Source organism: Salvelinus sp. IW2-2015, linkage group LG33, assembly GCF_002910315.2.
Source record: "Salvelinus sp. IW2-2015 linkage group LG33, ASM291031v2, whole genome shotgun sequence".
Classification (NCBI taxonomy): domain Eukaryota; kingdom Metazoa; phylum Chordata; class Actinopteri; order Salmoniformes; family Salmonidae; genus Salvelinus; species Salvelinus sp. IW2-2015.
This window is the reverse complement of record NC_036872.1, coordinates 32,194,260-32,221,196: the sequence shown is the minus strand read 5'-3', so window position 1 is coordinate 32,221,196 and position 26,937 is coordinate 32,194,260. Positions and strand designations below refer to the sequence as shown.

Genomic DNA, 26,937 nt, shown 5'->3' with positions numbered 1-26,937 from the left:
AGGATATATTATTGAAGTGAAATCATACAATGGAAGCCAGAGAGAATATGAGAGAGGGAGAAAAAGAAAGAGGCTATCCCGTGTAATGAAAAGGGAAAACAGCTTTTCATTACATCCTTCTCCTCCACTAGCCCCATGCTTCCCTCCCTCCCTCCCACCTCCTTTATTCATCCAGCCTCCTTTGTTTTGATTGCATGTCCATTCTGTAGTGAATAATGGTTTCATTTTGATGGTGAACTCCAGCATTGTTTTAAAAAATGCATGTCAGTCGTGTCTGGTATTGATAAACACAAGACGTTAAGACCATTAAAAAAACATGAACAATCTTTTGTTCTACCTGTAACCTTTTATGTGGCAGATGTGGACAATGATAACGCCTAAATTGTAACGGTATAACTCTACAGTAAAGTGCTATACATGACTTCAGAACTCTGTCCTGCGCTTACAGTGCTGTATGGGTTTTGACTGACAGACGTTCTGAACCTTGAGCGACCTCGCGCAAAAAGAAGTTTCCCCATCCCTCCCCTGATAGGCAACTTTTGCAAATGAGTGAGGGAAATGCTGTAAATTAAGACGACTCAATGTGTGTCATGTCATACCCTGGGTTGTTCTGAACAGAATGAGCCTGTTAGATGTACAGTTATCAGATGACTGGTGTCATACCCTGGGTTGTTCTGAACAGAATGAGCCTGTTAGATGTACAGTTATCAGATGACGGTGTCATACCCTGGGTTGTTCTGAACAGAATGAGCCTGTTAGATGTACAGTTATCAGATGACATGGTGTCATACCTGGGTTGTTCTGAACAGAATGAGCCTGTTAGATGTACAGTTATCAGATGACATGGTGTCATACCCTGGGTTGTCTGAACAGAATGAGCCTGTTAGATGTACAGTTATCAGATGACATGGTGTCATACCCTGGGTTGTTCTGAACAGAATGAGCCTGTTAATGTACAGTACCAGATGACATGGTGTCATACCCTGGGTTGTTCTGAACAGAATGAGCCTGTTAGATGTACAGTTATCAGATGACGGTGTCATACCCTGGTTGTTCTGAACAGAATGAGCCTGTTAGATGTCAGTTATCAGATGACATGGTGTCATACCCTGGGTTGTTCTGAACAGAATGAGCCTGTTAATGTCAGTTATCAGATGACATGGTGTCATACCCTGGGTTGTTCTGAACAGAATGAGCCTGTTAGATGTACAGTTATCAGATGACTGGTGTCATACCCTGGGTTGTTTCTGAACAGAATAGCCTTTAGATGTACAGTTATCAGATGACGGTGTCATACCCTGGGTTGTTCTGAACAGAATGAGCCTGTTAGATGTACAGTTACCAGATGACATGGTGTCATACCCTGGGTTGTTCTGAACAGAATGAGCCTGTTAGATGTACAGTTACAGATGACATGGTGTCATACCCTGGGTTGTTCTGAACAGAATGAGCCTGTTAGATGTACAGTTACAGATGACGGTGTCATACCCTGGGTTGTTCTTACAGAATGAGCCTGTTAGATGTACAGTTACAGATGACATGGTGTCATACCCTGGGTTGTTCTGAACAGAATGAGCCTGTTAGATGTACAGTTACCAGATGACATGGGCATACCCTGGTTGTTCTGAACAGAATGAGCCTGTTAGATGTACAGTTATCAGATGACGGTGTCATACCCTGGGTTTTCTGTACAGAATGAGCCTGTTAGATGTACAGTTATCAGATGACGGTGTCATACCCTGGGTTGTTCTGAACAGAATGAGCCTGTTAGATGTACAGTTACCAGATGACGGTGTCATACCCTGGGTTGTTCTGTACAGAATGAGCCTGTTAGATGTACAGTTACCAGATGACGGTGTCATACCCTGGGTTGTTCTGAACAGAATGAGCCTGTTAGATGTACAGTTACCAGATGACAGTGTCATACCCTGGGTTGTTCTGAACAGAATGAGCCTATGTGTGTCCATTGTGAATCAAATTAGCCGCGGCACACACATCTGAATGGACTCATGACTCCTTTTAATGCGCACTACAATTATAATCTGTTTCCCTGAATTGCATTGTGAAAGCCTAACACTGTAATATCATATTTTATAATTTAGCTAATCATGTTGACAATAGAACCGGCTTTTCAAACAACAACAGTGATTGTGTGAAGATGGGGATGCAGGCTTGTGTTGCAAACAAAACAACTACAAGTTTGCTTGTTCCACTTCCTCAACGGAGAGCTAGGAGAGCTCCAAAAAGCACCTTATAGTTGAAGACTCTTGATTGTGGCCACTTGGAGAGCCTAGTTAGTGTTCTCAGTCAGACCCGTGTCATTTGTTTTGTCTTATATTGCACCTACCCCACATTTTCCAGGTATATTTTTATCATATACTGAATGTATCCAGAGTGTGTTCAGATGCATTTCCTTATCAACAAAGGCGGTCAAAATTACAGTAAATGTAAAATGCACATAAAATCAACAGTGTGATGTTTGGCGTCTTGTCAGGTGAACTGTTGTGTCCTCTCACCTTTGTTCTAATTATTTCCACATAATCTCAAAACTGTTCCCTTTCAATTGCCACCATGGTTGTGAATATGCTTTTTATATTTCTTCTGTAAGAAACATTTCAATTTAGCCATATTCATGCAGGCCAATTCCCACGGGTGTAAAGGGTTAATCAGATATTTTATGTTTTACTCCCTGGTACACATAGGTACAACAATCTGTCTCTAAGATGTTGAACTAGTAGGCTATGTGTAGATTGACTTTGGCTGAGGACACTAGCCCACAGCTGCCTGGCTTTGTAATGTGTGGCACTATCAGAACTTTAAGCCTTCCCCAAACCATAGCCCCAACCAATCGGAATTAATATCTGAACTTAACCCTTTCAGTTGTTTCTGTTTTAACCCTGTAACCATGTGGAATTAACCCCGTAACCATGCGGAATTAACCCTGTAACCACGCGGAATTAACCCTGTAACCACATGGAATTAACCCTGTAACCACACGGAATTAACCCTGTAACCACGCGGAATTAACCCTGTAACCACGCGGAATTAACCCTGTAACCTCGCGGAATTAACCCTGTAACCTCGCGGAATTAACCCTGTAACCACGCGGAATTAACCCTGTAACCACGCGGAATTAATATGTCAAAAATAGACGTTCATCCATGATAAAGTTGAATTTCAAAGGGAAACTATGAGATCCACCAACCCACACACACATGCACAAACGCACACACACACACACACGCACAAAAACGTGCACACACACTCACACACACACAGGAAGTAGTCTGGGGTGAAGGGAAACCATAATGTTTACACACAAACAAACCCATGTACACACACAGCAGAGAGGCTGAGCAGCGGAAATGTGTGTTGTGAGAGGATGTGATTATTAAGTCAGTGACATTTAAGCCAGAGGGAGAGTAGTTACGTTGGCCAATGACATGTTTTAAATGAGATGTTACACATGAAATGCTGCCCGAAAGGTAAACAGTTTCACTCAGCTATTTATTCTGAATGAGTAAACACAGGAAAGCAGCATTAGACGCTAGCATACACATCACACAACCGTACATACACAGATGTTACACACACCACACACACACACACACACACACACACACACACACCACACACCACACACACACACACACACACCACACACACCGAACAGATGGTGTCAGTCACAGAGTCTTCAAGCTAGCCCACTCCCAATATTAACATTGTGTTAGTGAAGGCTTCCAAATAGAACGTGATACTCCACAAAGAGAGATGACTATCAAAGGCAATTCTCCCCCTCTCCCTGTCCACTAACAACTGGGAGGAATGACGCAGCTGGTGTGTGTGTGTGTGGTGTTGTGTGTGTGTGTGTGTGTGTGTTGTGTGTGTGTGTGTGTGTGGTGTGTGTGTGTGGTGTGTGTGTGTGTGTGTGTGTTGTGTGTGTGTGTGGTGTGTGTGTGTATTGTCCCCATCAGAGTGTGATTAATAATGCGCCCAGACCACCTTTATCATCGTAACATCATAGGCGGTCTGCTTTCCTTTGGGGTTTTAGGCTGGGTTTCTGTACAGCACTTCGAGATATTAGCTGATGTACGAAGGGCTATATAAATAAATTTGATTTGATTTGAAAAAATACATTTGATTTGATTTGATTTTCAGTGTTGAGTTAGGGTCAGCAACCTGAAGTTAGAGTCAGCTTGCCCCAGATCCACCCCTCAGCCAACTGCTCTAACGACATTCACACGAATTGCTCTGAGGCATGGTCAGACAGTTGTTAGCAGACAAATCAAAGAGGAATTCGGACCTGAGCCTATGTGTGCATTAGTGTGTGTGTGTGTGTGAGTGTGTGTGCAAGCTTGTGTGTGTGTGCGTGTGTAGTTGTATGTGTATGTGCGTGTGTGTCCAGGGTTGGGGATTAACGGATTACAAACTGTAATCTGTTACGTTACCAGATAAAAAATTGTAATCAGATTACCAGTAACTTTTGAAAAACTAGATGATTACTTCTTGGATTACTTTGAAATTCAGAAAGATTGTTTTCGAAAAAATACTTAATGACACCTTTCTGTTTTCTCAATGACATTCAATTAAGCATTGAAAAAAGGTGCAAGTTTAAGTTTGTTCTGCCTGAGTGAGTCTGACCACATCAGAGACCACTATGATGACACACAAATGTGTTTGATGGATCGCGGGAAAAGAGCAGGAATAGGCTTTTGTATCCTACAGTCCAGCCCATGTCTTCCAATGATATAACTGCTGTCGGCATCAAAGATTATACGACCAACTTGATTAAACGCTTGGAGGTAAGGACGACAGGGGCGTTGTAGTCTATGGGCCTATTATTGATATCTGCATAGCAATGATATGCATCACACTGCTGCTCTCTCAATTATATGGTTGTGGATGACTTATCACAAATGTATAGGTGTATTATACCCCCAAAATGATTGAATTTAAGAAGTCTAGGCTAAGCTGCCTATCAATCACTGTTTATGCGACCCGTGAACAGCCAGTGAGAAGTGTGCTCTTGCAGCTGCATAGAGTGGATCCCAACCTGTGGAATAATAGTTTGAGGGAGGTCCTCCGCAGATACTGTCGAAAACAAGTTTAATTTATGAAGACCATGAGTGGGCTTTGATTGCTCAATCTAATTCGTACCGATAAAATAACAATTCCAAAGGCCTAATGAACATATGCTTAAACTTGTACACTTTTGAAAGACTTCAACAGCTGCAAATTATGGAGATATCAAAGTTTCACGAATATAAATCTTATTTGAAATTAATTTAGTGTTCTAGTTCTTAATTCTGTGGTATCATCAACAAAAATGTAAACAATAGACCTATCCATAGTATGTATTATAGAATTCATTATTTCACGTTAAGCAAATAGCACATTTTGGTAGAATTGGAAGAATGCCATTCCATTAGAGCAGCATTTATATTTCTACCATGTTTTGAAGCAATGAGCCCAATCAGCTCTCCATGACAACAACCTAAACAACATAGCAGACTAATATGTCCTTTGTTTTGGGGTTATATTGAGGTAAAACAAATAGACTAATATACAGTATATTTCCAGATTATTGTCCTATTCTTGATGTTCAAGGGGTATTTACCTAATTGGAAAGACTGGAAATCTGTCAAACTTTGTTTTTTAATGTACATATGTAGCCCAATAATTGTATTATCTCTATTAGAAGTAGGATGCAATGGGTTAGAAGCCTACATAACCCATAAAGTAAAATGCATTTATGGCCAATTATGTGAGCTCTAACATTGATTTATCTGGCAGTAGTTCAATTGGTAATATAAATGTTTGTTTTCTTCCAATGCCACTTAAGCAATCACAAAGTAACTGAAAGTAATCAGATTACATTACTGAGTTTGTGGTAATCAAAAAGTTACGTTACTGATTACAATTTTGGACAGGTAACTATTAACTGTAACATATTACATTTAGAGAGTAACCTACCCAACTCTGTGTGTGTCTGTTTGTGTCTGTGTATGCGTGTGCCTGTGTGTGTGTGTGTGTCTGTTCAGATGAGGGAATTAGAACATCATGACCCTGTGTAGTATGTTGTGGATCAGTGGAGTTATAAACATGCCTCTATGCACAGCCTTCTGGGGGAAAACACACGCTGTATTTTGGTATCGTTTGACATTTACAGCCTCAACTATCTCACACCTCCCTATGGACTCTGGAACCGTCTGATGTCTGAATYTTTCTTCTCTGAGTTTTCAAAATGCTAGAAGTAAATAAGGAGAAAGTACTTTTTCGCAGCACTTTCTGGCATCCAAAATAGATGTATTTTGTCCAAGTTGGATTCTTTAGTGTGTGATACATCATGTTGTAGAGAAGTGGTGTGCATACATTTCCTGGGATGGATTTATAGACAAACCTCCTCGTTTACTAAAGCCAAATGTTAAGAACGATTGCTTGCACATTTCTGAGGGATATCTGAAGAATGTTGAAAGATCCAACCTGCGCTCATAAGCATCTAAACAAATTAATCAACATACTGTATAACATTGAGAAAATGTTAACATGACTGTCGTGTGTGCGCGTGCGCACTCACACATGCAGATGTGTGTGAGTTTTATAATTGAGGATGTTTAAGTTGTCTTCAGTGATCTTGTTGATATGAACTGAAGTGGACTTGGAGTCACATTGACTTCAATGTCCAGAACACTGTGTACTGCAGAAACGTGTTTAGGACCATGAATGTTACTTTTACTTTTAAAGTACTACTAAATCAGGGTGTGCAGAGTAAAATCCCTTCCTTTTTAAATTCTTGGGGGTGTTATGTAATGCACTGTTGTTGGTAATTGATAAATAATTGTAAAGTTTTTGAGCCACTTTCAAACCCTTTGTTTCTCTCCCTCCTTCCCTCTCTTTTTCTATCCCTCCCTCCCTCCCTCTCCCTAAAACATTTTTTTAAACGTAAAGTTTTTGAGGCACTTTCAACGGTGTACGACTGTTATTGGGGAATCAAGTCATTCTGACTAACAGCTGATTTTATCTTCCATTCCTTCTGTAACTGAAGCCCTTCATCAGTCTTCCAAACACTAACGTTCTCTTCCTTGTCTTCTGTCCAATCAGGTTCCACCGTGGAGACTACCACATTGACGTGTGTATAAACGACTACCTGGATGTGTTCTGTCCCCACTATGAAGACACGGTGCCGGAGGAGCGGACGGAGCGTTACGTCCTCTACATGGTCAACTACGACGGCTACAGTACGTGTGACCACACCGCCAAGGGCTTCAAACGCTGGGAGTGTAACAGGCCTCACTCCCCCAACGGACCACTCAAGTTCTCCGAGAAGTTCCAACTCTTCACCCCCTTCTCTCTGGGCTTCGAGTTCAGACCGGGCAGAGAGTACTACTATATCTGTGAGTATTGACGTATATCACCATATATTGTATGTGAGAGTAATAGAGAGCACTGTTATGTGTTGAAGTCATGTGTGTTGAAGTCAGTCTGATGTCAGAGTGGACGGCAGATGCAGCCCTTAACATGTTTATAATTGTATTCAGTTGCATCAGAAGAACAACTATTTCACATCCAAGTTTGCATTGGAAGAATATGTGACTCGTTTCAGGAAACTAGGCATATGTCACACGTCACTACTTCACAGGAGAGGCATTTGAACAAATATATATTTTTTATCAAAATGCATGAACCTTCCCGCTAGGCATGATTGGCTGAGATAATGGATGGGCTGGACATGCCAAGAGATGAGTTCAGATTGGTCTGCCATGTAGCACGCTTCTGTCTATAACAATGGCTGCTCAGTATGTGTAGGTATCCTTTCTTTTTTTTAAGATATCACAAATAACTGCAAAAGTGTTGCTCTCCACTTTCTGAAGGACAGGGTTTTTAAATCAGTGGAATGCCCAGTGGAAGCAGAGTATGATAGCTAAGGAGATGGAGACAATTCTGGCATTTGATTGCAAATATGCGGAGGGAGTTAAATAAAACACACAGAAGGCTGCTGTATAAAACACCTGTCTCCGGATTACATCTTCAAACTAAGGGCAACCATGCCATACGTGACAGAGAGGGAGAAGTGTTCATCCATGTTCATCCAGGTAAGAGAGTCTAGCTAGCTACATTTTTAGATATTATACATTTCAAATGTTGTCAGAAAGTCATTTTCATTGCAAGTTAAAGCGTACTGTTAGCTAGGTAGCCAACGTTAGCTGGCTGGCTCGCTAGCTGATGTTATGTGTATGATCTGTGTAGTAATATCATTCGTATCTCAGAGCCATTGGCATTGATAGTTATAGCCTAATGTTAACTAGCTAGCTATCATTGAATCTAGTTGGTTAGCTGCCTGCTGATTCATACAGGGTAGTAACGTTATGAGTTGGGATTATAGTTAATTGCTTAGCTAGCTACACGTCTAAACAAAAGACTCCACTATGCAAGGTACTATTTCTCACTACCGTTTACACCTTCTGTATCTTGAGAATATGACGAATAAATATTGCTTTTATTTCGTATAGTATTTGTTAACCAGAGACGGTAATGTGAAGAACAACATGATCTGCACCAAAGTAAAATTAGGATAGAACGTTAGGCCAAAGAGACGATGTCCAAGTTCTAAAATTCTCAGTTAGAATGCCCTGCTTTTATTTCGTCACACTCACAACCGTAAGGTATTTTCCTATAATTAGCTTGCCATTAACTTGTAAATAATGATCTTGTTGTGAGTTTATTTTCGTGTAATAATGAATACAAATTAGCTCAAGTTAAGACATTGTCAGCTATATGATGTGGTCATTATTTGAACTGGCTAGCCAGCTAATTTAACCTTTTCACACACATGGGTGTGATCATTCTACAGTGGTCCCTGTAGCATACCATCAAACCGGTGTGATGAGAACGCTTATTTAGAGTGCTTATTTAGAACAGCCATTTTTGAATGACGCAACAATCAGCATTTGAGCTGGCCACACATGTTTTTTCAGAAACATTTTGCACAAACACAGTCCTTAAAAAGTAATGTCCAGAATGTGAGCAGTTTATTTTTTGATGCAATGTTCAGACATTCACAGAAGTATCTACAGCATAACACAATCATCCAAACCGGAAAAATGTTGGCTGCATTTGTCCTAGCGCTAACTGAGGAAAGATTGACGTAACACAAGCGGTCATATTTGTATAACTCTCGGCTGACATAAACTACAATATGAATTAGCTAATAGCAATTTCTATTATAATTAATCACATCACGGGCGAGCTCACCATTGATCGAAATAATTGAGTAAAACACTTTCTAGAAATCGAAAGTAATCCGACAATGGGTAGTTTCTGCGTGCCGCCATTATTTTTTCTCTCACAGAAACTAAAGATATTAAGAGAAGACAAGATGAGTTTGGTCTGTTTATTGCATGCATGTTGAAGGGGGTGTGTCGTCTACCATCATTCACATCCCACCAATCACTTCCGGAAGTTCTCAAAAAATGAATGAACCCTTACTCACCTCATTTTGTTATAAAATCTTAGGTCCGATAGACGATTATGTGACACCCAGGATGCATTGTATGTCAACAAAAAGGGCTCCACACATAGCTGGAATTAGCTTAGCACATCATAATTTGTACAACCTTCAAAAAAGTATGCAATAATCGGAATGCATGATTTGTAAATAGTGCTTGAAAACCTGTGAATAAAACAGTATATATATCAATAATTACCACACAAAACATTTTCTGATAGTGATTTATTGATGCAAGTGGCGCGTGCCGGCAGTCAATCACGTAACCTCTCACTCCCACTCTGAGCTATTCAGTGTTGTTATTTATGTATGTTTATGTATGTAGCTAGTGAGATAAGCTGTATCATTAGCAATGTCTTTCAAAAGGACACCACTCACAAATGTGGAAATTCTGGAGATTCTTTTAATTCTGACAATGAGTCTGAGTATGAAAGTCAGGAATCAGATTCTGACAGTGACAGTGAGGAGCTGCCCCCCAACCTTGTAGCCATTGAGATCCCTGAATCTGAGGACTCCTTGTCCACTGACGAAGTCCCAGGTCCCTTTGAAGTTGCTGGTGGTGATGGAGGCAGACCGACAGTGGATGAAGTACAGGAATTCTGTGGTAGCTGGAAGGCCGCCAGCCATTTCACCCCTCCTGGCCCTGCTGTTTTCTTTGATGAGTCCCAGTCTGGAGTGCAACGCCCCTTGCCATTTCCATCTGAGGCAAAGAGCTTCAAGTTGTTTCCGACAGCGAAGCTGGAGGGAGACATATTAGAGGAGACCAATCACTATGCCTTGGAGCTAAAGGAGAAGAGAGAGCCAGGAGTGAGGGAGAAACTCGCTAAATGGGTGACAAACACAATTAGTGAAATGTATAACTTCCTGGTGACAGTCCTTCTCATGGGGATAGTAAAGAAGAACTCCCTAAGAGAGTACCGGAGCACAGATCCAATGTTTGCAACTCCCTTCTTTGCCACCCTCTTTTCCCAAGACCACTTCCTAGGTTATACAAAATAAGAAATGTTCTAACCAGCCTGACATCAGCATTTGGTCGGGTCTTTGTGCTATACAAGGACCTGTGCATTGATGAGACCCTGATGTTATGGAAAGGTAGGCTGGTGTTCCGTCAATATATTCCCTCCAAAAGGCACAGGTTTGGGGTCAAGTTCTTTGTCATGTGTGACGTGAAGACAGGATTTGTCCAGGACATTATAGTTTACACAGGGTCCACCACTGACATCCAACATTACGAGGGGCTTGGGGTGTCCGGGTCCGTGGTGATGACCATGTTGGCTCCTCATCTCGGCAAGGGACACACTTTGTATGTGGACAATTGTTACAGCAGTCCCACACTCTTCCAGCATCTGCTCTCCAACAGCACAGGGGCCTGTGGCACAGTCAAGTCGAACAGGAAGGGGATTCCAGCATTCGGATGCAGGAAGATGCAGAGAGGGCAGGTGAAGTTCAAGGAGAACGGTCAACAGCTGGCAGTAAAGTGGCATGACAAACGAGACGTCCATGTCCTCTCCACTGTCCATACAGCAACCATGTCAGCCACAGGGAAGGTGGACCACCTGACTGGAGAGAGAAAAATCTAACCAGACTATGTGCTTGACTATAACCTCATAATGGGGGCAATGGATAAGGCGGAGATAATAAACAGCTTTGTGGAATGCACTCGGAAAAACGACCAAGATATTTTTCCATCTGATCGACACTGCCCTCAATGGCCACCAACTAACAGGTGAGATGATTACGGAACATGTTTTTTTTGTAATTGGACATACAGTTCACATACAGAAACTATTATAACATAACAAGGCACTTATGCAGCCTGGATTTGAACCAGGGTGTCTGTAGTAACGTCTCTGGCACCGAGATGCTGTGCCTTAGACCGCTGCGCCACTTGGGAGTCATAAGGCCAGGGTAGCTTCAAAATACAACACAAGCTAATACTTCTCTGACGCAATTACCATTGTTTTACAGAGCTAATAGAAGAATGTAGCTAGCTACCTAATCATTGAATATAACACCATAAAGGTTATGAAATTAGTAACGTTAGCTCACGTGTCCACGGTTATAAGGAATATACACAAATATATTATGTTCCATACAAAGAGTGAGCTACAGTAGAAACAACATGACACGACATACAGGAACTTTTATAACGTAATAAGGCACTTACTTTGATAGAAATGCACACATTTCCAAAGTTATTATTAGTAATGAAAACAACAATGACTGTGATGCGGGCAACAGACAGAAAATGTGAACACATGTGTGCAGATTCTGTTCTGACGGGAGATGCGCAAATGTCTGCAGTCTTGAACTGCACAAACAATTGGGAAGTGCTTAAAACTTCTTATGGCTGAAGTCCCGTTAACGGGATCGATATGACAACAGCCAGTCGAAGTGCAGGGCGCCACATTCAAAAAACAGAAATCTCATAATTAAAATTCCTCAGATATTCATGTGTCTTATATCATTTTAAAGGTAATCTTGTTGTTAATCCCACCAAAGTGTCCGATTTCAAATAGGCTTTTCAGCGAAAGCACTACAAACGATTATGTTAGGTCACCACAAAACCACAATAATCACAGCCATTTTTTYCAGCTAAAKATAGCTTCACAAAAACCAGAATAGAGATAAAATTAATCACTAACCTTTGATTATTTTCATCAGATGACACTCATAGGACTTCATGTTACACAATACATGCATGTTTTGTTTGATTAAATTCAGTTATATCAAAAAATCTGAGTTTACATTGAGGCAACTAGATTCACTAGTGGCAAAAACATCAAGTGACTTTGCATAGSCACATCGTTTCAACAGAAATACTCATCATAAATATAGATGATAATACATATATACACATGGAATTATAGATATACCTCTCCTTAATGCAACCGCTGTGTCAGATTTCAAAAAAACTTTACGGAAATATAAACCATGCAATAATCTGAGACGGAGCTCAGGTGATTAGCCAAATTAGCCACCATGTTGGACTCAAAAGAAACCAGAAAATACATGATAAATGTTTCCTTACCTTTGAGGAATTCATCAGAATGCAGTCCTAGGAATCCCAGGTCCACAATAAATGCTTGATTTGTTCGTTCATGTCCGTTATTTATGTCAAATTAGCTACTTTCGAATTGTTTACCAAAACCCTAACCAAAGTCTCAAAGCGCGACCACTATAACGTGACGAAATGTCCAAACGTTCCGTTACAGTCAGTAGAAACATGGCAAACGATGTACTGAATCAATCTTTAGAATGTTGTTAACATACATCTTGAATAACGTTCCAACCGGAGAACTACATCGACTTCAATTGAGAGATGGAACGGAGCTGCCTCTCACGTGAACGCGCGTGTTGAATGCATGGTCACCTCATGGGACCTCATACTAAATTCTGTCTCCTTCGACCCCCCTTCACATGAGAGTCATCAGACTTAGTTCTGTTGACTGCTGACATCTAGTGGAAGCCGTAGGAAGTGAAAACTCATCCATATGTCTCTGTATTTTGAATAAGAGCTTGGTTGAAAATATGGCACCCCCAGAAAAAATACAAACAGGAAGTGGAACTTCTCAGGTTTTTGCCTGCCATATGAGTTCTGTTAACTTCTTCTTAATAGGGGGGCGCTGTTTTCACTTTGGAAAAAATTGTGCCCAAATTAAACGGCCTCGTACTCTGTTCTATATCCTACAATATGCATATTATTATTACTATTGGATAGAAAACACTCTGAAGTTTCTAAAACTGTTTGAATTATATCTGTGAGTAAAACAGAACTCATTTGGCAGCAAACTTCCATACAGGAAGTGAAAATTCTGAAAATGAGGCTTTGTGTCAGGGCCTGCCTATTCAACTGGCTTTTATTTATGGATCTGTATGCACTTCATACGCCTTCCACTAGATGTCAACAGGCAGTAGAAGGTTGAATGGGGTGTCTAGCTTGATGCTATGCTAGCTTGATGTGAGGCCGGATAAGAGCTTTTGGAGTGAATTTTTCGTTCCATGCGACAAGATTTCTTGGACACGTGAGCTCCGCATGGCTAGCCAAAGTTGCTAATTCGACAGAAGAAATGGACATTCTAAAACCAAACAACGATTTATTCTGGACCTAGGACTCCTTGCACAATATTCTGATGGAAGATCAGCAAAAGTAAGAGAATATTTATGATGTTATTTCGTATTTTTGTGTAATATGTTGGCTCCAACACGGCGGAGAATAGGTGAGCGCTGTCTCACAATAATGCATGCTGTATGTTGTAGTAAAGTTATTAAAAAAAATCTAACACAGCGGTTGCATTAATCTACCGCTTCTCTCTCCCGGATCCGGGATCCTTCTCATCAAAAAAGCTGACTAGCATAGCCTAGCCTAACGGGACAGGGCTATCATATAATATAATTTCATGAAATCACAAGTCCAATACAGCAAATGAAAGATAAACATCTTGTGAATCCAGCCATCATTTCCGATTTTTTAAATGTTTTACAGCGAAAACACAATATGTATTTCTATTAGCTAACCACAATAGCCAAACACACAACGGCACGTTTTCACCATGTTTCCACCGCATAGGTAGCTTTCACAAAACCGACAAAATAGAGATAAAATTAATCACTAACCTTGAACAACTTCATCAGATGACAGTCTTATAACATGTTATACAATACATTTATGTTTTGTTCGAAAATGTGCATATTTGAGGTATAAATCATAGTTTTACATTGCAGCCATCATCACAAATAGCACCAAAGCAGCCAGAATAATTACAGAGAGCAACGTGAAATACCTAAATACTCATCATAAAACATTTATGAAAATACATGGTGTACAGCAAATGAAATATAAACATCTTGTGAATCCAGCCAATATTTCAGATTTTTTAAGTGTTTTACAGCGAAAACACAATATATATTTCTATTAGCTCACTACAGTAGCCAAACACACAACCCAATTTACTCCCTGCCAAAATAGCTTGCACAAAACCGACAAAATAGAGATAAAATTAATCACTAACCTTGAACAACTTCATCAGATGACAGTCTTATAACATCATGTTATACAATACATTTATGTTTTGTTCGAAAATGTGCATATTTAGAGCTGCAAATCGTGGTTATACATTGTGAATACGTAGCAACAATTCACCAAAATGTCCGGAGATATTTTGGACAGTCACCTAATCTAACCAAAGAACTCATCATAAACTTGACATAAAAATACTTGTTGTATGCAAATGAAAGATACACTGGTTCTTAATAACTTCTTGTCAATAGGGGGGCACTGTTAATTAACGTAAACACATTTAGCATCTCCTGACTTCCACACATAGCCTACAAGCCACTGATGCTGACCCAGGCAGTTTACTTTGGGCACGCTTTTCAGGGCGCAATACACACTACATCAGTAGACAATACATCAGTACACAATACATCAGTATTTTCAGGGCGCAATACACACTACATCAGTCATGCACAATTTGACAAGCACTTGATAATGCCTAGAATTTCACAGTGGCATCCCCTTTGTGTGGCCGTAATGCACACAAAAAAAATCCATGCCTTTTGCGGCCACTGGTCGGTGTGCCCTTCTCCCTGAGTGCTGTGCACTCCACCATATGAACGAGTCTTTCTCACAGGCTACAAGTGAAGACAGACACATCGGGGACGCAACTGCGTGCGTCCTTGTCCAATTCCAAGGCGTATATTGAAGATGTTGGAAGAACTGTCCACATTTACTTTTCTTCAGCCAACGAGATGAGTAGGCCTAACGAACAGCAAAAGCACTAGCCTATGTCAATCTACTATCCCCCATAGTACAAAAGTTTACCTATTCTATTCTGTGCGAAAAATAAATATTTCAAACATAGTCTGAGACAGTTGTGGGATGCGATAGATCCCAAATTAATACAACCACTAGCATCAAAAATACTTTTTTAAACATTGTGCCTGACGTGACAGATCAGAACTTTTAGCTTGAAATGTTGATAAACTATTAGGCTATTTCTTCACATTATACGCGCAGCAATGCGCACATGGTAGTAGGCTATATGCGCAAATGTTTCATTAGCAGAAAACACCATTATCAAAAGTGACCGCAAATGCAATTATGCACGTAATGCTTTTATTATAAAACTGCATTTTTATGGTGAAAATGATCTTCCCCAAACTTGAAAAGTCGCAAAAAATTGCATTGTTTCTTATGCTGGGCATCATTCACAAGTGATAATATGTAATTCACAAGTGATAGGCTAATATTGTCACCCATCCGACTATTCTTAATTTAATCTTGTCTTCACATATACTAAATAATATATGTGTGAAATTGGTTTTGATTTAGAATGGACCTGTATGGAAACAGGGGCAACAGGGGCAGAAAAAAAGACATGGCATCTATTTACTTAAATAGCGAAAGGAGGATGCTTTTCCCTGTGGTTTATGTCATGCCATGCAGGTAGGCTAAACTCCTGTTGGAAATATAAGCATTGTGATTAATAAAATAAAAGTAAAAAATGTATATAGTAGGCCTAGCCTATAGAAAGCTGGTCCTCCTCTTTTTAGTACAGGCCGTCACTCTGTTTTCCTGGTCAAATGCACAGCCTATTGAAATGTTGCGCAACATGAGCTCATGGGCTCTCATTAAGTGTTTGATTATATTTTTGAATACATTTGCAATGATGTCAGAGTGATTAGAGGGACAATAGAGTACTGAGTACCAGGCAGTTAGCAAGTTTTGTAGGCTACTAATAACCATCAGCAGCATCAGAGCTTGGAGAAGCCTAATTACCGTGACTAAATGGTCATGAGGAATTTGACTGCCTTCTTGACTTGTGACCACTGTTGTGGCGGTAATACGGTCAACGCAACAGCCCTAGTGAAGACAAAGAAGAGCTCTCCAGTACGTGTACCAAAACGTTCAAGGGCCATTGTCTCAAAAATGGGGTTACAAGTTTAACAACATTCAAAGCAGAATTACTTTCCCATTGTTCCTCAACTATAGTGTATGATATACAATATTCTAGCTCTGAGTCTCTACTTTTATCCAATGTAAAAAAACAAAATTTCAATTTTACTACATAAGACCGAATCGAGCCAGTCGGTCACATAGGATATTTCAAATTGATCCAGTTGTTTGGAAGTCTTGGCAAAGCGAGTCATTCAAAAACAACACACTACAGTATTCTCCAGAACTCTTAGACTGACCATCTTCTCTTTGGGCCTTCTAGGATATATCCTCTATCTCAGTCCATTTTCTGCATGGTTACACAGAACACACGGGAAATGTGGTGTGTGTTTGTGCGTATGTTTGGGAGAGAACAGCCTGTAACATCCCCGACCATAACCCCATGTTTTTACAACCTTACCTCTGCTCCTTCAGAGCGGTATTGAGATGATTAGAGGAGACACTAGCAGACTCACGTTTCACTGCAGCTTATCATTTAGAACATATCACTCCTGGAATGTTCTTCCCTAAAAAGGGAATGGGATCCTCTGGGACGCCGAATAAGACAGCGAGGACATTAGAAGTCCTCCCACTGCAGAATAGTACCCCATATTTTATAAAGAATGACAGAGAGAGAGAGTGGTCCCTCTTCATGTTACAATGTGAGGTTAAACAGCCCGGAGGTGCTGGTGTTGCCTGTTTCATGTCTGTGGCAGTGGAGAGGAGTGTGTGTCAGAGTGTGTGAGAGTTCATCTGAATCTGCCACCCGAGGGAAATCAGTTTTATCAAAGCTGGGTGATAGTGTCCCTTTGCTTCTGCTGCAATATGCTTCTGGTTAGTCTCATTGGCTCACTGTTGTGTCTGAAACCACATACTCTGACACCAATGTATCTGTTGATGGAGTGACTTGCATTTCACTTCAGTCTATTGTTTTTGTACTGTATGAGTTCATTCTGTATGGGTTCAACATTTGTGTGTGGTTAGAGTATACTGTATGAGTTGATCCTCTCTCTCAACTCTATATCTGACATGATACAGGTGTCTCCATTTTATTTGTATTTATTTTATTGAACCTTTATTTAACTAAGTAAGTCAGTTAAGAACAAATTCTTATTTACAATGACGGCCAAACCCGGATGACGCTGGGCCAATTGTGCACCGCACTATGGGACTCCCAATCACGGCCGGTTGTGATACAGCCTGGAATCGAACCAAATCAAGCAAATACAATGTTATTAGTGACATGCGCCGAATACAACAGGTGTAGACCTTACAGTGAAATGCTTACTTACAAGCCCTTAACTAACAATGCAGTTAAAAAATGTTGGGATAAGAATAAGAAAAAAAAGTAACAAGTAATTAAAGAGCAGCAGTAAAATAACAGTAGCGAGACTATATACAGGGGGTACCGGTACAGAGTCAATGTGCGGGGGCACCGGTTAGTTGAGGTAATATGTACATGCAGGTGGAGTTATTAAAGTTACTATGCATATATGATAACAGAGAGTAGCAGCGGTGTAAAAGAGGGGGAGAGGAAGGGGGGGTAATACCAATAGTCTGGGTAGCCATTTGATTAGGTGCTCATGAGTGTTATGGCTTGGGAGTAGAAGCTGTTAAGAAGCCTCTTTGACCTAGACTTGGCGCTCCGGTACCGCTTGCCGTGCAGTAGCAGAAAGAATAGTCTATGACTAGAGTGGCTGGAGTCTTTTACAATTTTTAGTGCCTTCCTCTGACACCACCTGGTACAGAGGTCCTGTATGGCAGGAAGCTTGGCCCCAGTGCTGTACTGGGCTGTTCTTACTACCCTCTGTAGTGCCTTGCGGTCGGAGGCCGAGCAGTTGCCATACCAGGCAGTGATGCAACCAGTCAGGTTGCTCTTGATGGTGCAGCTGTAGAACCTTTTGAGGATCTGAGGACCCATGCCAATTCTTTTCAGTCTCCTGAGGGGGAATAGGTTTGTTCTTCTTCTTCACGACTGTTTTGGTGTGCTTGGACCATGTTAGTTTGTTGGTGACGTGGACACCAAGGAACTTGAAGCTCCCAACCTGCTCCACCGCATCCCCGTCGATGAGAATGGGGGCGTGTTCGATTCTATTTTTCCTGTAGTTAACACATTTCTCCTTTGTCTTGATCACGTTTAGGGAGAGGTTGTTGTCCTGGCACCACCCGGCCAGGTCTCTGACCTCCTCCCTATATGCTGTCTCATCGTTGTTGATGATAAGGCCTACCACTGTTGTGTCATTGGAAAACTTAATGATGGTGTTGGCGTCGTGCCTGGCTGTGCAGTCATGAGTGAACAGGAAGTGCTGGAGGGGACTGATCATGCACCCCTGAGGGGCCCCTGTGTTGAGGATCAGCGTGGCAGATGTGTCGTTACCTACCCTTACCACCTGGGGGTGGATCATCAGCAAGTCCAGGATCCAGTTGCAGAGGGAGGTGTTTAGTTCCAGGGTCCTTAGCTTATTGATGAGCTTTGAGGGCACTATGGTGTTGAACGCTGAGCTGTAGTCAATGAACAGCATTCTGACATAAGTGTTCCTTTTGTCCAGGTGAGAAAGGGCAGTGTGGAGTGCAATAGAGATTGCATCCTCTGTGGATCTGTTGGTGCGGTATGCAAATTGGAGTGGGTCTAGGGTTTCTGGGATAATGGTGTTGATGTGAGCCATGACCAGCCTTTCAAAGCACTTCATGGAGACAGATGTGAGTGCTATGGTTCGGTAGTCATTTAGGCAGGTTGCCTTAGTGTTCTTGGACACAGGCACTATGGTGGTCTGCTTAAAACATGTTGGTATTACAGACTCGGACAGGGAGAGGTTGAAAATGTCAGTGAAGACTCTTGCCAGTTGGTCAGCGCATGCTCGCAGTACAAGTCCTGGTAATCCGTCTGGCCCTTTGGCCTTGTGAATGTTGACCTGTTTAAAAGTCTTACTCACATCGGCTGCATAGAGTGTGATTACACAGTCTTCCGGAGCAGCTGGTGCTCTCATGCATGTTTCAGTGTTATTTGCCTCGATGCGAGTATAGAAGGAGTTTAGCTCGTCTGGTAGGCTTGTGTCACTGGGCAGCTCTCAGCTGTGCTTCCCTTTGTAGTCTGTAATGGTTTGCAAGCCCTGCCACATCCAACAAGCATCAAAGCCAGTGTAGTATGATTTGAACTTAGTCCTGTATTGACACTTTGCCTGTTTGATGGTTCGTCGGAGGACATAGCGGGATTTCTTATAATCTTCTGGGTTAGAGTCCCGCTTCTTGAAAGTGGCAGTTCTAGCCTTTAGCTCTGTGCGGATGTTGCCTGTAATCCATGGCTTCTGGTTGGGGTATGTACGTACAGTTACTGTGGGGATGACATCATCGATGCACTTATTGAGGAATCCTGGAACATATTCCAGTCTGTGATAGCAAAACAGTCCTGTGGCGTAGCATCTGCTTCATCTGACCACTTTTTTATTGATCTAGTCACTTGTGCTTCCTGTTTAAATTGTTGCTCGTAAGCAGGAATCAGGAGGACAGAATTATGGTCAGATTTGCCAAATGGAGGGTAAGTGAGAGCTTTTTATGCGTCTTTGTGTGTGGAGTAAAGGTGGTCCAGAGTTTTTTTCCCCCTCTGGTTGCACATTTAACATGCTGATAGACATTTGGTAAACAGATTTAATTTTCCCTTCATTGAAGTCCCCGGCCACTCTGAGCGTCACCTCTGGGTGAACGTTTTCTTGTTTGCTTATGGTGGATTACAGCTCATTCAATGCTGTCTTAGTGCCAGCCTCTGACTGTGGTGGTATGTAAACAGCTACGACAAATACAGATGAAAACTCTCTAGGTAGCCAGCCAACCAGGGACGTCTCTCTCTCCTTTATTCTAGCCACCTGTTTCTTTCTTTCCTCCCGATTCAGTCAAGGTGGAGTGAATGGAATACAAAACTTCCAAACCTCCTGAATGATGGCCATTGTCAGCATGACACTAACCAATGTTTGAGCCAGCTAATTGGTTAGGCACAGTGCTTGCCAAAAACTCTTGCCTAAATAACGACCTGCCTGTTTATGGTAGTTGTCATTGGCCTCGACCAGCTGCCATTCTTATATATTGTTCTTATGTCTCATATGCCTTTTAAATGACAGTGTTATTAAGCCTAATGACAGTGGGTCAGAAGTTTCTTAGGAAAGTTTTCAGTTACAGACTGCTTGCCTTGTCAGCCCTGATAGAGATGAAGATCACAGGAGAAACGGCTGAAGGGAGAGGGAAGGAAAAAGGGTCTTCAAAGTTGGAGGTTGACAGTGGCGTTGCGTGGGTAAAATCACTGGGGAAGCCAAGCCCCCCCCCCCCAAAAAATGCCATATTACAACCTATGTGTTGTGATAATTGGGTTGTTTTCTCTATAACCTGTTAGTTCATACGCCTTGGCACCGTCATATATAGGCCTAAGGCTGAGACAATAAGAAGACACATTGGCAGAGTAAATTCAACCACACCTTTGTTTCATCACAAAACTGGCGGGCAACATCTGTCCAGTGAAGTCAACAAAGCATATTGCATGTTACAAACATGACCTACAGTGGCAAGACAATGTATGTGAACCCTTTGGAATTACCTGGATTTCTGCATAAATTTGTCATATAATTTGATCTGATCTTCATCTAAGTCACAACAATAGACAAACACAGTCTGCTTAATCTAATAACACACAAAAAAGTATACGTTTTTATGTCTTTGTTGAACACACCGTGTAAACATGCACAGTGCAGGGTGGGAAAAGTATGTGAACCCTTGGATTTAATAACTGGTTGACCCTCCTTTGGCAGCAATATTCTCAACCAAACATTTTCTATAGTTGTGGATCAGACCTGCACAACGGTCAGGAGGAATTTTGGACCATTCCTCTTTACAAAACTGTTTCAGTTCAGCAATATTCCTGGGATGTCTGGTGTGAACCGTTCTCGAGGTCATGCCACAGCATCTCAATCGGGTTGAGGTCAGGACTTTGACTGGGCCACTACAGAAGGCGTATTTGGACAGCAGTGACTTCTTCCGTGGTGTCCTCCCATGAACACCATTCTTGTTTAGAGTTTTACATATCGTAGACTCGTCAACAGAGATGTTAGCATGTTCCAGAGATTTATGTAAGTCTTTAGCTGACACTCTAGGATTCTTCTTAACCTCATTGAGCCTTCCTGCGCTGTGCTCTTGCAGTCGTCTTTACAGGACGGCCACTCCTAGGGAGAGTAGCAACAGTGCTGCACTTTCTCAATTTATAGAACATTTGTCTTACCGTGGACTGATGAACATCAAGTCTGTTAGAGATACTTTTGTAAACCTATCCAGCTTTATGCTAGTCAACAATTCTTAATCTTAGGTCTTCTTAGATCTCTTTTGTTCGTGGCATGGTTCACATCAGGCAATACTTCATGTGAATAGCAAAATCATATTTTGTGAGTGTTTTTTATATTGCAGGGCAGCTCTAGCCAGCATCTCCAATCTCGTGTCATTGATTGGACTCTAGGTTAGCTGACTCCTGACTCCAATTAGCTTTTGGAGAAGTCACATACTTATTCCAGGCTACACTGTGAATGTCTAAAATATGTATTCAACATAGACAATATATTTTAAAAAATGGCTTCAGAAGAAATGGCAGCAGTTTTCCGGGCGCCCTACCAATTGTGTTATTATGTGGGGGGTTTTCACGTTTTTTGTAACTTATTACAAAAAAGAGCTTCTGGATATCAGGACAGTGATCACTCACCTCGGATTTGACAAATAATTTTTCTAAAACAAGGAGGACGCACAAGACATTCTCCAAACACCCCACAGGGCCAACATCCCCGTTATTTGCATGAGGAAGCGACGCAGGTACAGAGGACAAAGAGCCGGATGCCTTGTCAGGTCCCGGAGAAGACGAGTGGAGAAGCTGCCGTTACCGTCAATATTACTCGCCAACGTGCAATCAATGGACAATAAATTAGACGAGGTACGATCACGAATATCCTACCAATGGGACATCAAAAACTGTAGTATCCTATGTTCCATGGAATCGTGGCTGAATGACGACATGGATATTCAGCTAGCGGGATATACGCTGCACCGGCAAGATAGAACAGCACACTCCGGTAAGACGAGGTGGGGCGGTCTAAGGAAGTCTCTAGATTTTTCTCGCCTGAAGTAGAGTATATTGTGATAAATTGCAGGCCACACTACTTGCCTAGAGAGTTTTCAGCTATACTTTTCGTGGCTGTTTATTTACCACCACTGACAGATGCTGGCACTAAGACCACACTCAGTCAGCTGTATAAGGAAATAAGCAAACAGGAAACCACTCACCTAGAGGCGGCGCTCCTAGTGGCCAAACACTTCAATGCAGGGAAACTGAAATCAGTTCTCCCACATTTCTATCAACATGTTAAATGTGCAACCAGAGGGAAAAAAATCTTAGATCACCTGTACTCCACACACAGAGACGCGTACAAAGCTCTCCCTCGCCCTCCATTTGGTAAATCCGACCACAACTCTATCCTCCTGATTCCTGCTTACAGCAAAAATCAAAGCAGGAAGCACTAGTGACTCGGTCTATGAAAAGTGGTCAGATGAAACAAATGCTAAACTACAGGACTGTTTTGCTATCACAGACTGGAACATGTTACGGGATTCTTCCAATGGCATTGAGGAGTACACCAAATCAGTCACTGGCTTTATCAATAAGTGCATCGAGGATGTCGTCCCCACAGTGACTGTACGTACATACCCCTACCAGAAGCCATGGTTTACAGGCAACATTCGCACAGAGCTAAAGGGTAGAGCTGCCTCTTTCAAGGTGCGGGACTCTAACCCGGAAGCTTACAAGGAATCCTGCTATGCCCTGCGACGTACCATCAAACAGGCAAAGCGTCAGCACAGGGCTAAGATTGAATCATACTACACCGGCTCCGACGCTCGTCTTATGTGGCAGGGCTTGCAAACTATTACAGACTACAAAGGGAAGCACAGCCGCGAGCTGCCCAGTGACACGAGCCAACCAGATGAGCTAAATCAATTCTATGCTCACTTCGAGGCAAGCAACACTGAGGCATGAATGAGCACATCAGCTGTTCCGGACGACTGTGTGATCACGCTCTCCGTAGCCGACGTGAGTAAGCCCTTTAAACAGGTCAACATACACAAGGCTGCGGAGCCAGATGGATTACCAGGACGTGTGCTCAGGGCATGTGCTGACCAACTGGCAAGTGTCTTCACTGACATTTTCAACATGTCCCTGATTGAGTCTGTAATACCAACATGTTTCAAGCAGACCACCATAGTCCCTGTGCCCAAGAACACAAAGGCAACATGCCTAAATGACTACAGACCTGTAGCACTCACGTCCATAGCCATGAAGTGCTTTGAAAGGTTGGTAATGTCTCACATCAACACCATTATCCCAGAAACCCTAGACCCACTCCAATTTGCATACCGCCCAAACAGATCCACAGATGATGCAATCTCTATTGCACTCCACACTGCCCTTTCCCACCTGGACAAAATGAACACTTATGTGAGAGTGCTATTCATTGACTACAGCTCATTGTTCAACACCATAGTACCCTCAAAGCTCATCACTAAGCTAAGGATCCTGGGACTAAACACCTCCCTCTGCAACTGGATCCTGGACTTCCTGATGGGCGCCCCAGGTGGTGAGGGTAGGTAGCAACACATCTGCCACGCTGATCCTCAACACTGGAGCTCCCCAGGGGTGCGTGCTCAGTCCCCTCCTGTACTCCCTGTTCATCCACGACTGCATGGCCAGGCATGAGTCCAATACCATCATTAAGTTTACAGACGACACACAAGTGGTAGGCCTGATCACCGACAATGAAGAGACAGCTTATAGGGAGGAGGTCAGAGACCTGGCCGGGTGGTGCCAGAATAACAACCTATCCCTCAACGTAACCAAGACTAAGGAGATTATTGTGGACTACAGGAAAAGGATGACCAAGTCAGCCCCCATTCTCTTCGATGGGGCTGTAGTGGAGCAGGTTGAGAGCTTCAAGTTCCTTGGTGTCCACATAAACAACAAACTAGAATGGTCCGAACACACCAAGACAGTCGTGAAGAGGGCACGACAAAGCCTATTCCACCTCAGGAAACGAAAAAGATTGTGCATGGGTCCTGAGATCCTCAAAAGGTTTTGCAGCTGAAACATCGAGAGCATCTGACTGGTTGCATCACTGCCTGGTGAGGCATTTGCACGTTCTCTGACCGCAATGCACTACAGAGGGTGGTGCGTATGGCTCAGTACATCACCGGGGCTAAGCTGCCTGCCATCCAGGTCCTCTACACTAGGCGGTGTCAGAGGAAGGCCTTAAAAATGTCAAAGACCCCAGCCACACCAGTCATAGACTGTTCTCTCTACTACCGCATGGCAAGCGATACCGGAGTGCCAAGTCTAGGATTCTCAACAGTTTTTACCCCCAAGCCATAAGACTCCTCAACAGGTTATCAAATGGGTACCCGGACTATTTGCATTGTGTGCCCCCCTCCCCCTCACTTTTACTATACATTCATGTACATAATACCTCAATTGGGCCGACCAACCAGTGCTCCCGCACATTGTCTAACCAGGCTATCTGCATTGTGTCCCGCCACCCACCACCCTCCAACCCCTCTTTTACGCACGCTACTGTTACTCTCTGTTCATCATATATGCGTAGTCACTTTAACCATATCTACATGTACATACTACCTCAATCAGCCTGACTAACCGGTGTCTGTATGTAGCCTCGCTACTTTTATAGCCTCGCTACTGTATATAGCTTGTCTTTTTACTGTTTTTTTATTTCTTTACTTACCTATTGTTCACTTAACCTATTTAATCCCATCGGTCACAATAGTGACCGTAAAAAATGTTTTTAGTTATAAGGCTCTAAAAATGTTACTGAATGATGTATCAATGCATTTCCAGCAAATATTGAAAAAGTAAAGGGTCTCAATGAAATATGTGCAGTGTCACATGTTTAGTGTAATTGTCACATGACCAGAGCTGTTTACTTCCTGGTTGCACCATGAGAAGAGAATGGCTGCATCAAAGCTCCCAAACAAGAGGTTAGTGAAGTATGTTAACATAAAGATGGACAAAGATTTTTGGTACACATCATCTTTAAGGTGTCTAGTATTGATATATGCATTTGCAATTACTCAACTTTGTTCAGTGTGGTCATAGAATGTGTAAACATGTTGACGGCAACAATAGTGACCGTGGTACCACAGTGCATCTAGGTATACACATAGTTATACACATACATAGTTCTTGTTTTACCTAACTTTCTACTCTGTTCTTTCTTTTAGTTCACTTGAGTCAAGTTCTGGATATGTTTATCTAGGTGACTGCCCAGACAAGGCATGCAACATTGCAGTTATCCCTCAAAATGAGACAGATACTGTCCTGATGATTGTGATAGCGATGGGTCAAGATATGGACAGACCATTGCCAGCCAGGCTGTTGAATGCATATGCTGAACCTATGCAAACAGATCATGACAGGAACAACGTTATCAAAATAGTGATGCACAAACTAATCTGCACTTGGTTCTGAAGCCTCTATGAATATATTAATATATATATATTTATATATATATAATATTATATATATATATTATATATAATATATATATAATAAATATATAATATATAAATGCACTCATTGTGCAGTGGCGCTTTTAAAATATAATATATATATATATTATATATATATATATATATATACACTGCTCAAAAAAATAAAGGAACACTAAAATAACACATCCCAGATCTGAATGAATGAAATATTCTTATTAAATACTTTTTCTTTACATAGTTGAATGTGCTGACAACAAAATCACACAAAAATGATCAATGGAAATTAAATTTATCAACCCATGGTGGTCTGGATTTGGAGTCACACTCAAAATTAAAGTGGAAAACCACACTACAGGCTGATCCAACTTTGATGTAATGTCCTTAAAACAAGCAAAATGAGGCTCAGAAGTGTGTGTGGCCTCCACTGCCTGTATGACCTCCCTACAACGCCTGGCATGCTCTGCTGAGTGGCGGATGTCTCCTGAGGATCTCCCCCAGACCTGGACTAAAGCATCCGCCAACTCCTGGACAGTCTGTGGTGCAATGGCGTTGGTGGATGGAGCGAGACATGATGTCCCAGATGTGCTCAATTGGATTCAGGTCTGGGGAACGGCGGCCAGTCCATAGCATCAATGCCTTCCTCTTGCAGGAACTGCTGACACACTCCAGCCACATGAGGTCTCAGCATTGTCTTGCATTAGGAGGAACCCAAGGCCAACGCACCAGCATATGGTCTCACAAGGGTCTGAGGATCTCATCTCGGTACCTAATGGCAGTCAGGCTACCTCTGGCGAGCACATGGAGGGCATGTGCGGCCCCCCAAAGAAATGCCACCCCACACCATGACTGACCCACGCCAAACCAGTCATGCTGGAGGATGTTGCAGCAGCAGAACGTTCTCCACGGCGTCTCCAGACTCTGT

At 42.1% G+C, this 26,937-nt stretch overlaps 1 protein-coding gene across 1 annotated transcript in view; it reads left to right on the top strand.

Moving 5' to 3' along the window:
• The window catches only part of efna5b (ephrin-A5b), a 455,881-nt gene that overhangs the window by 398,364 nt on the left and 30,580 nt on the right, over positions 1-26,937 (top strand). The window contains 1 exon segment of the mRNA XM_070436847.1: positions 7,102-7,394. Coding sequence (XP_070292948.1) covers positions 7,102-7,394 — 293 coding nt within the window.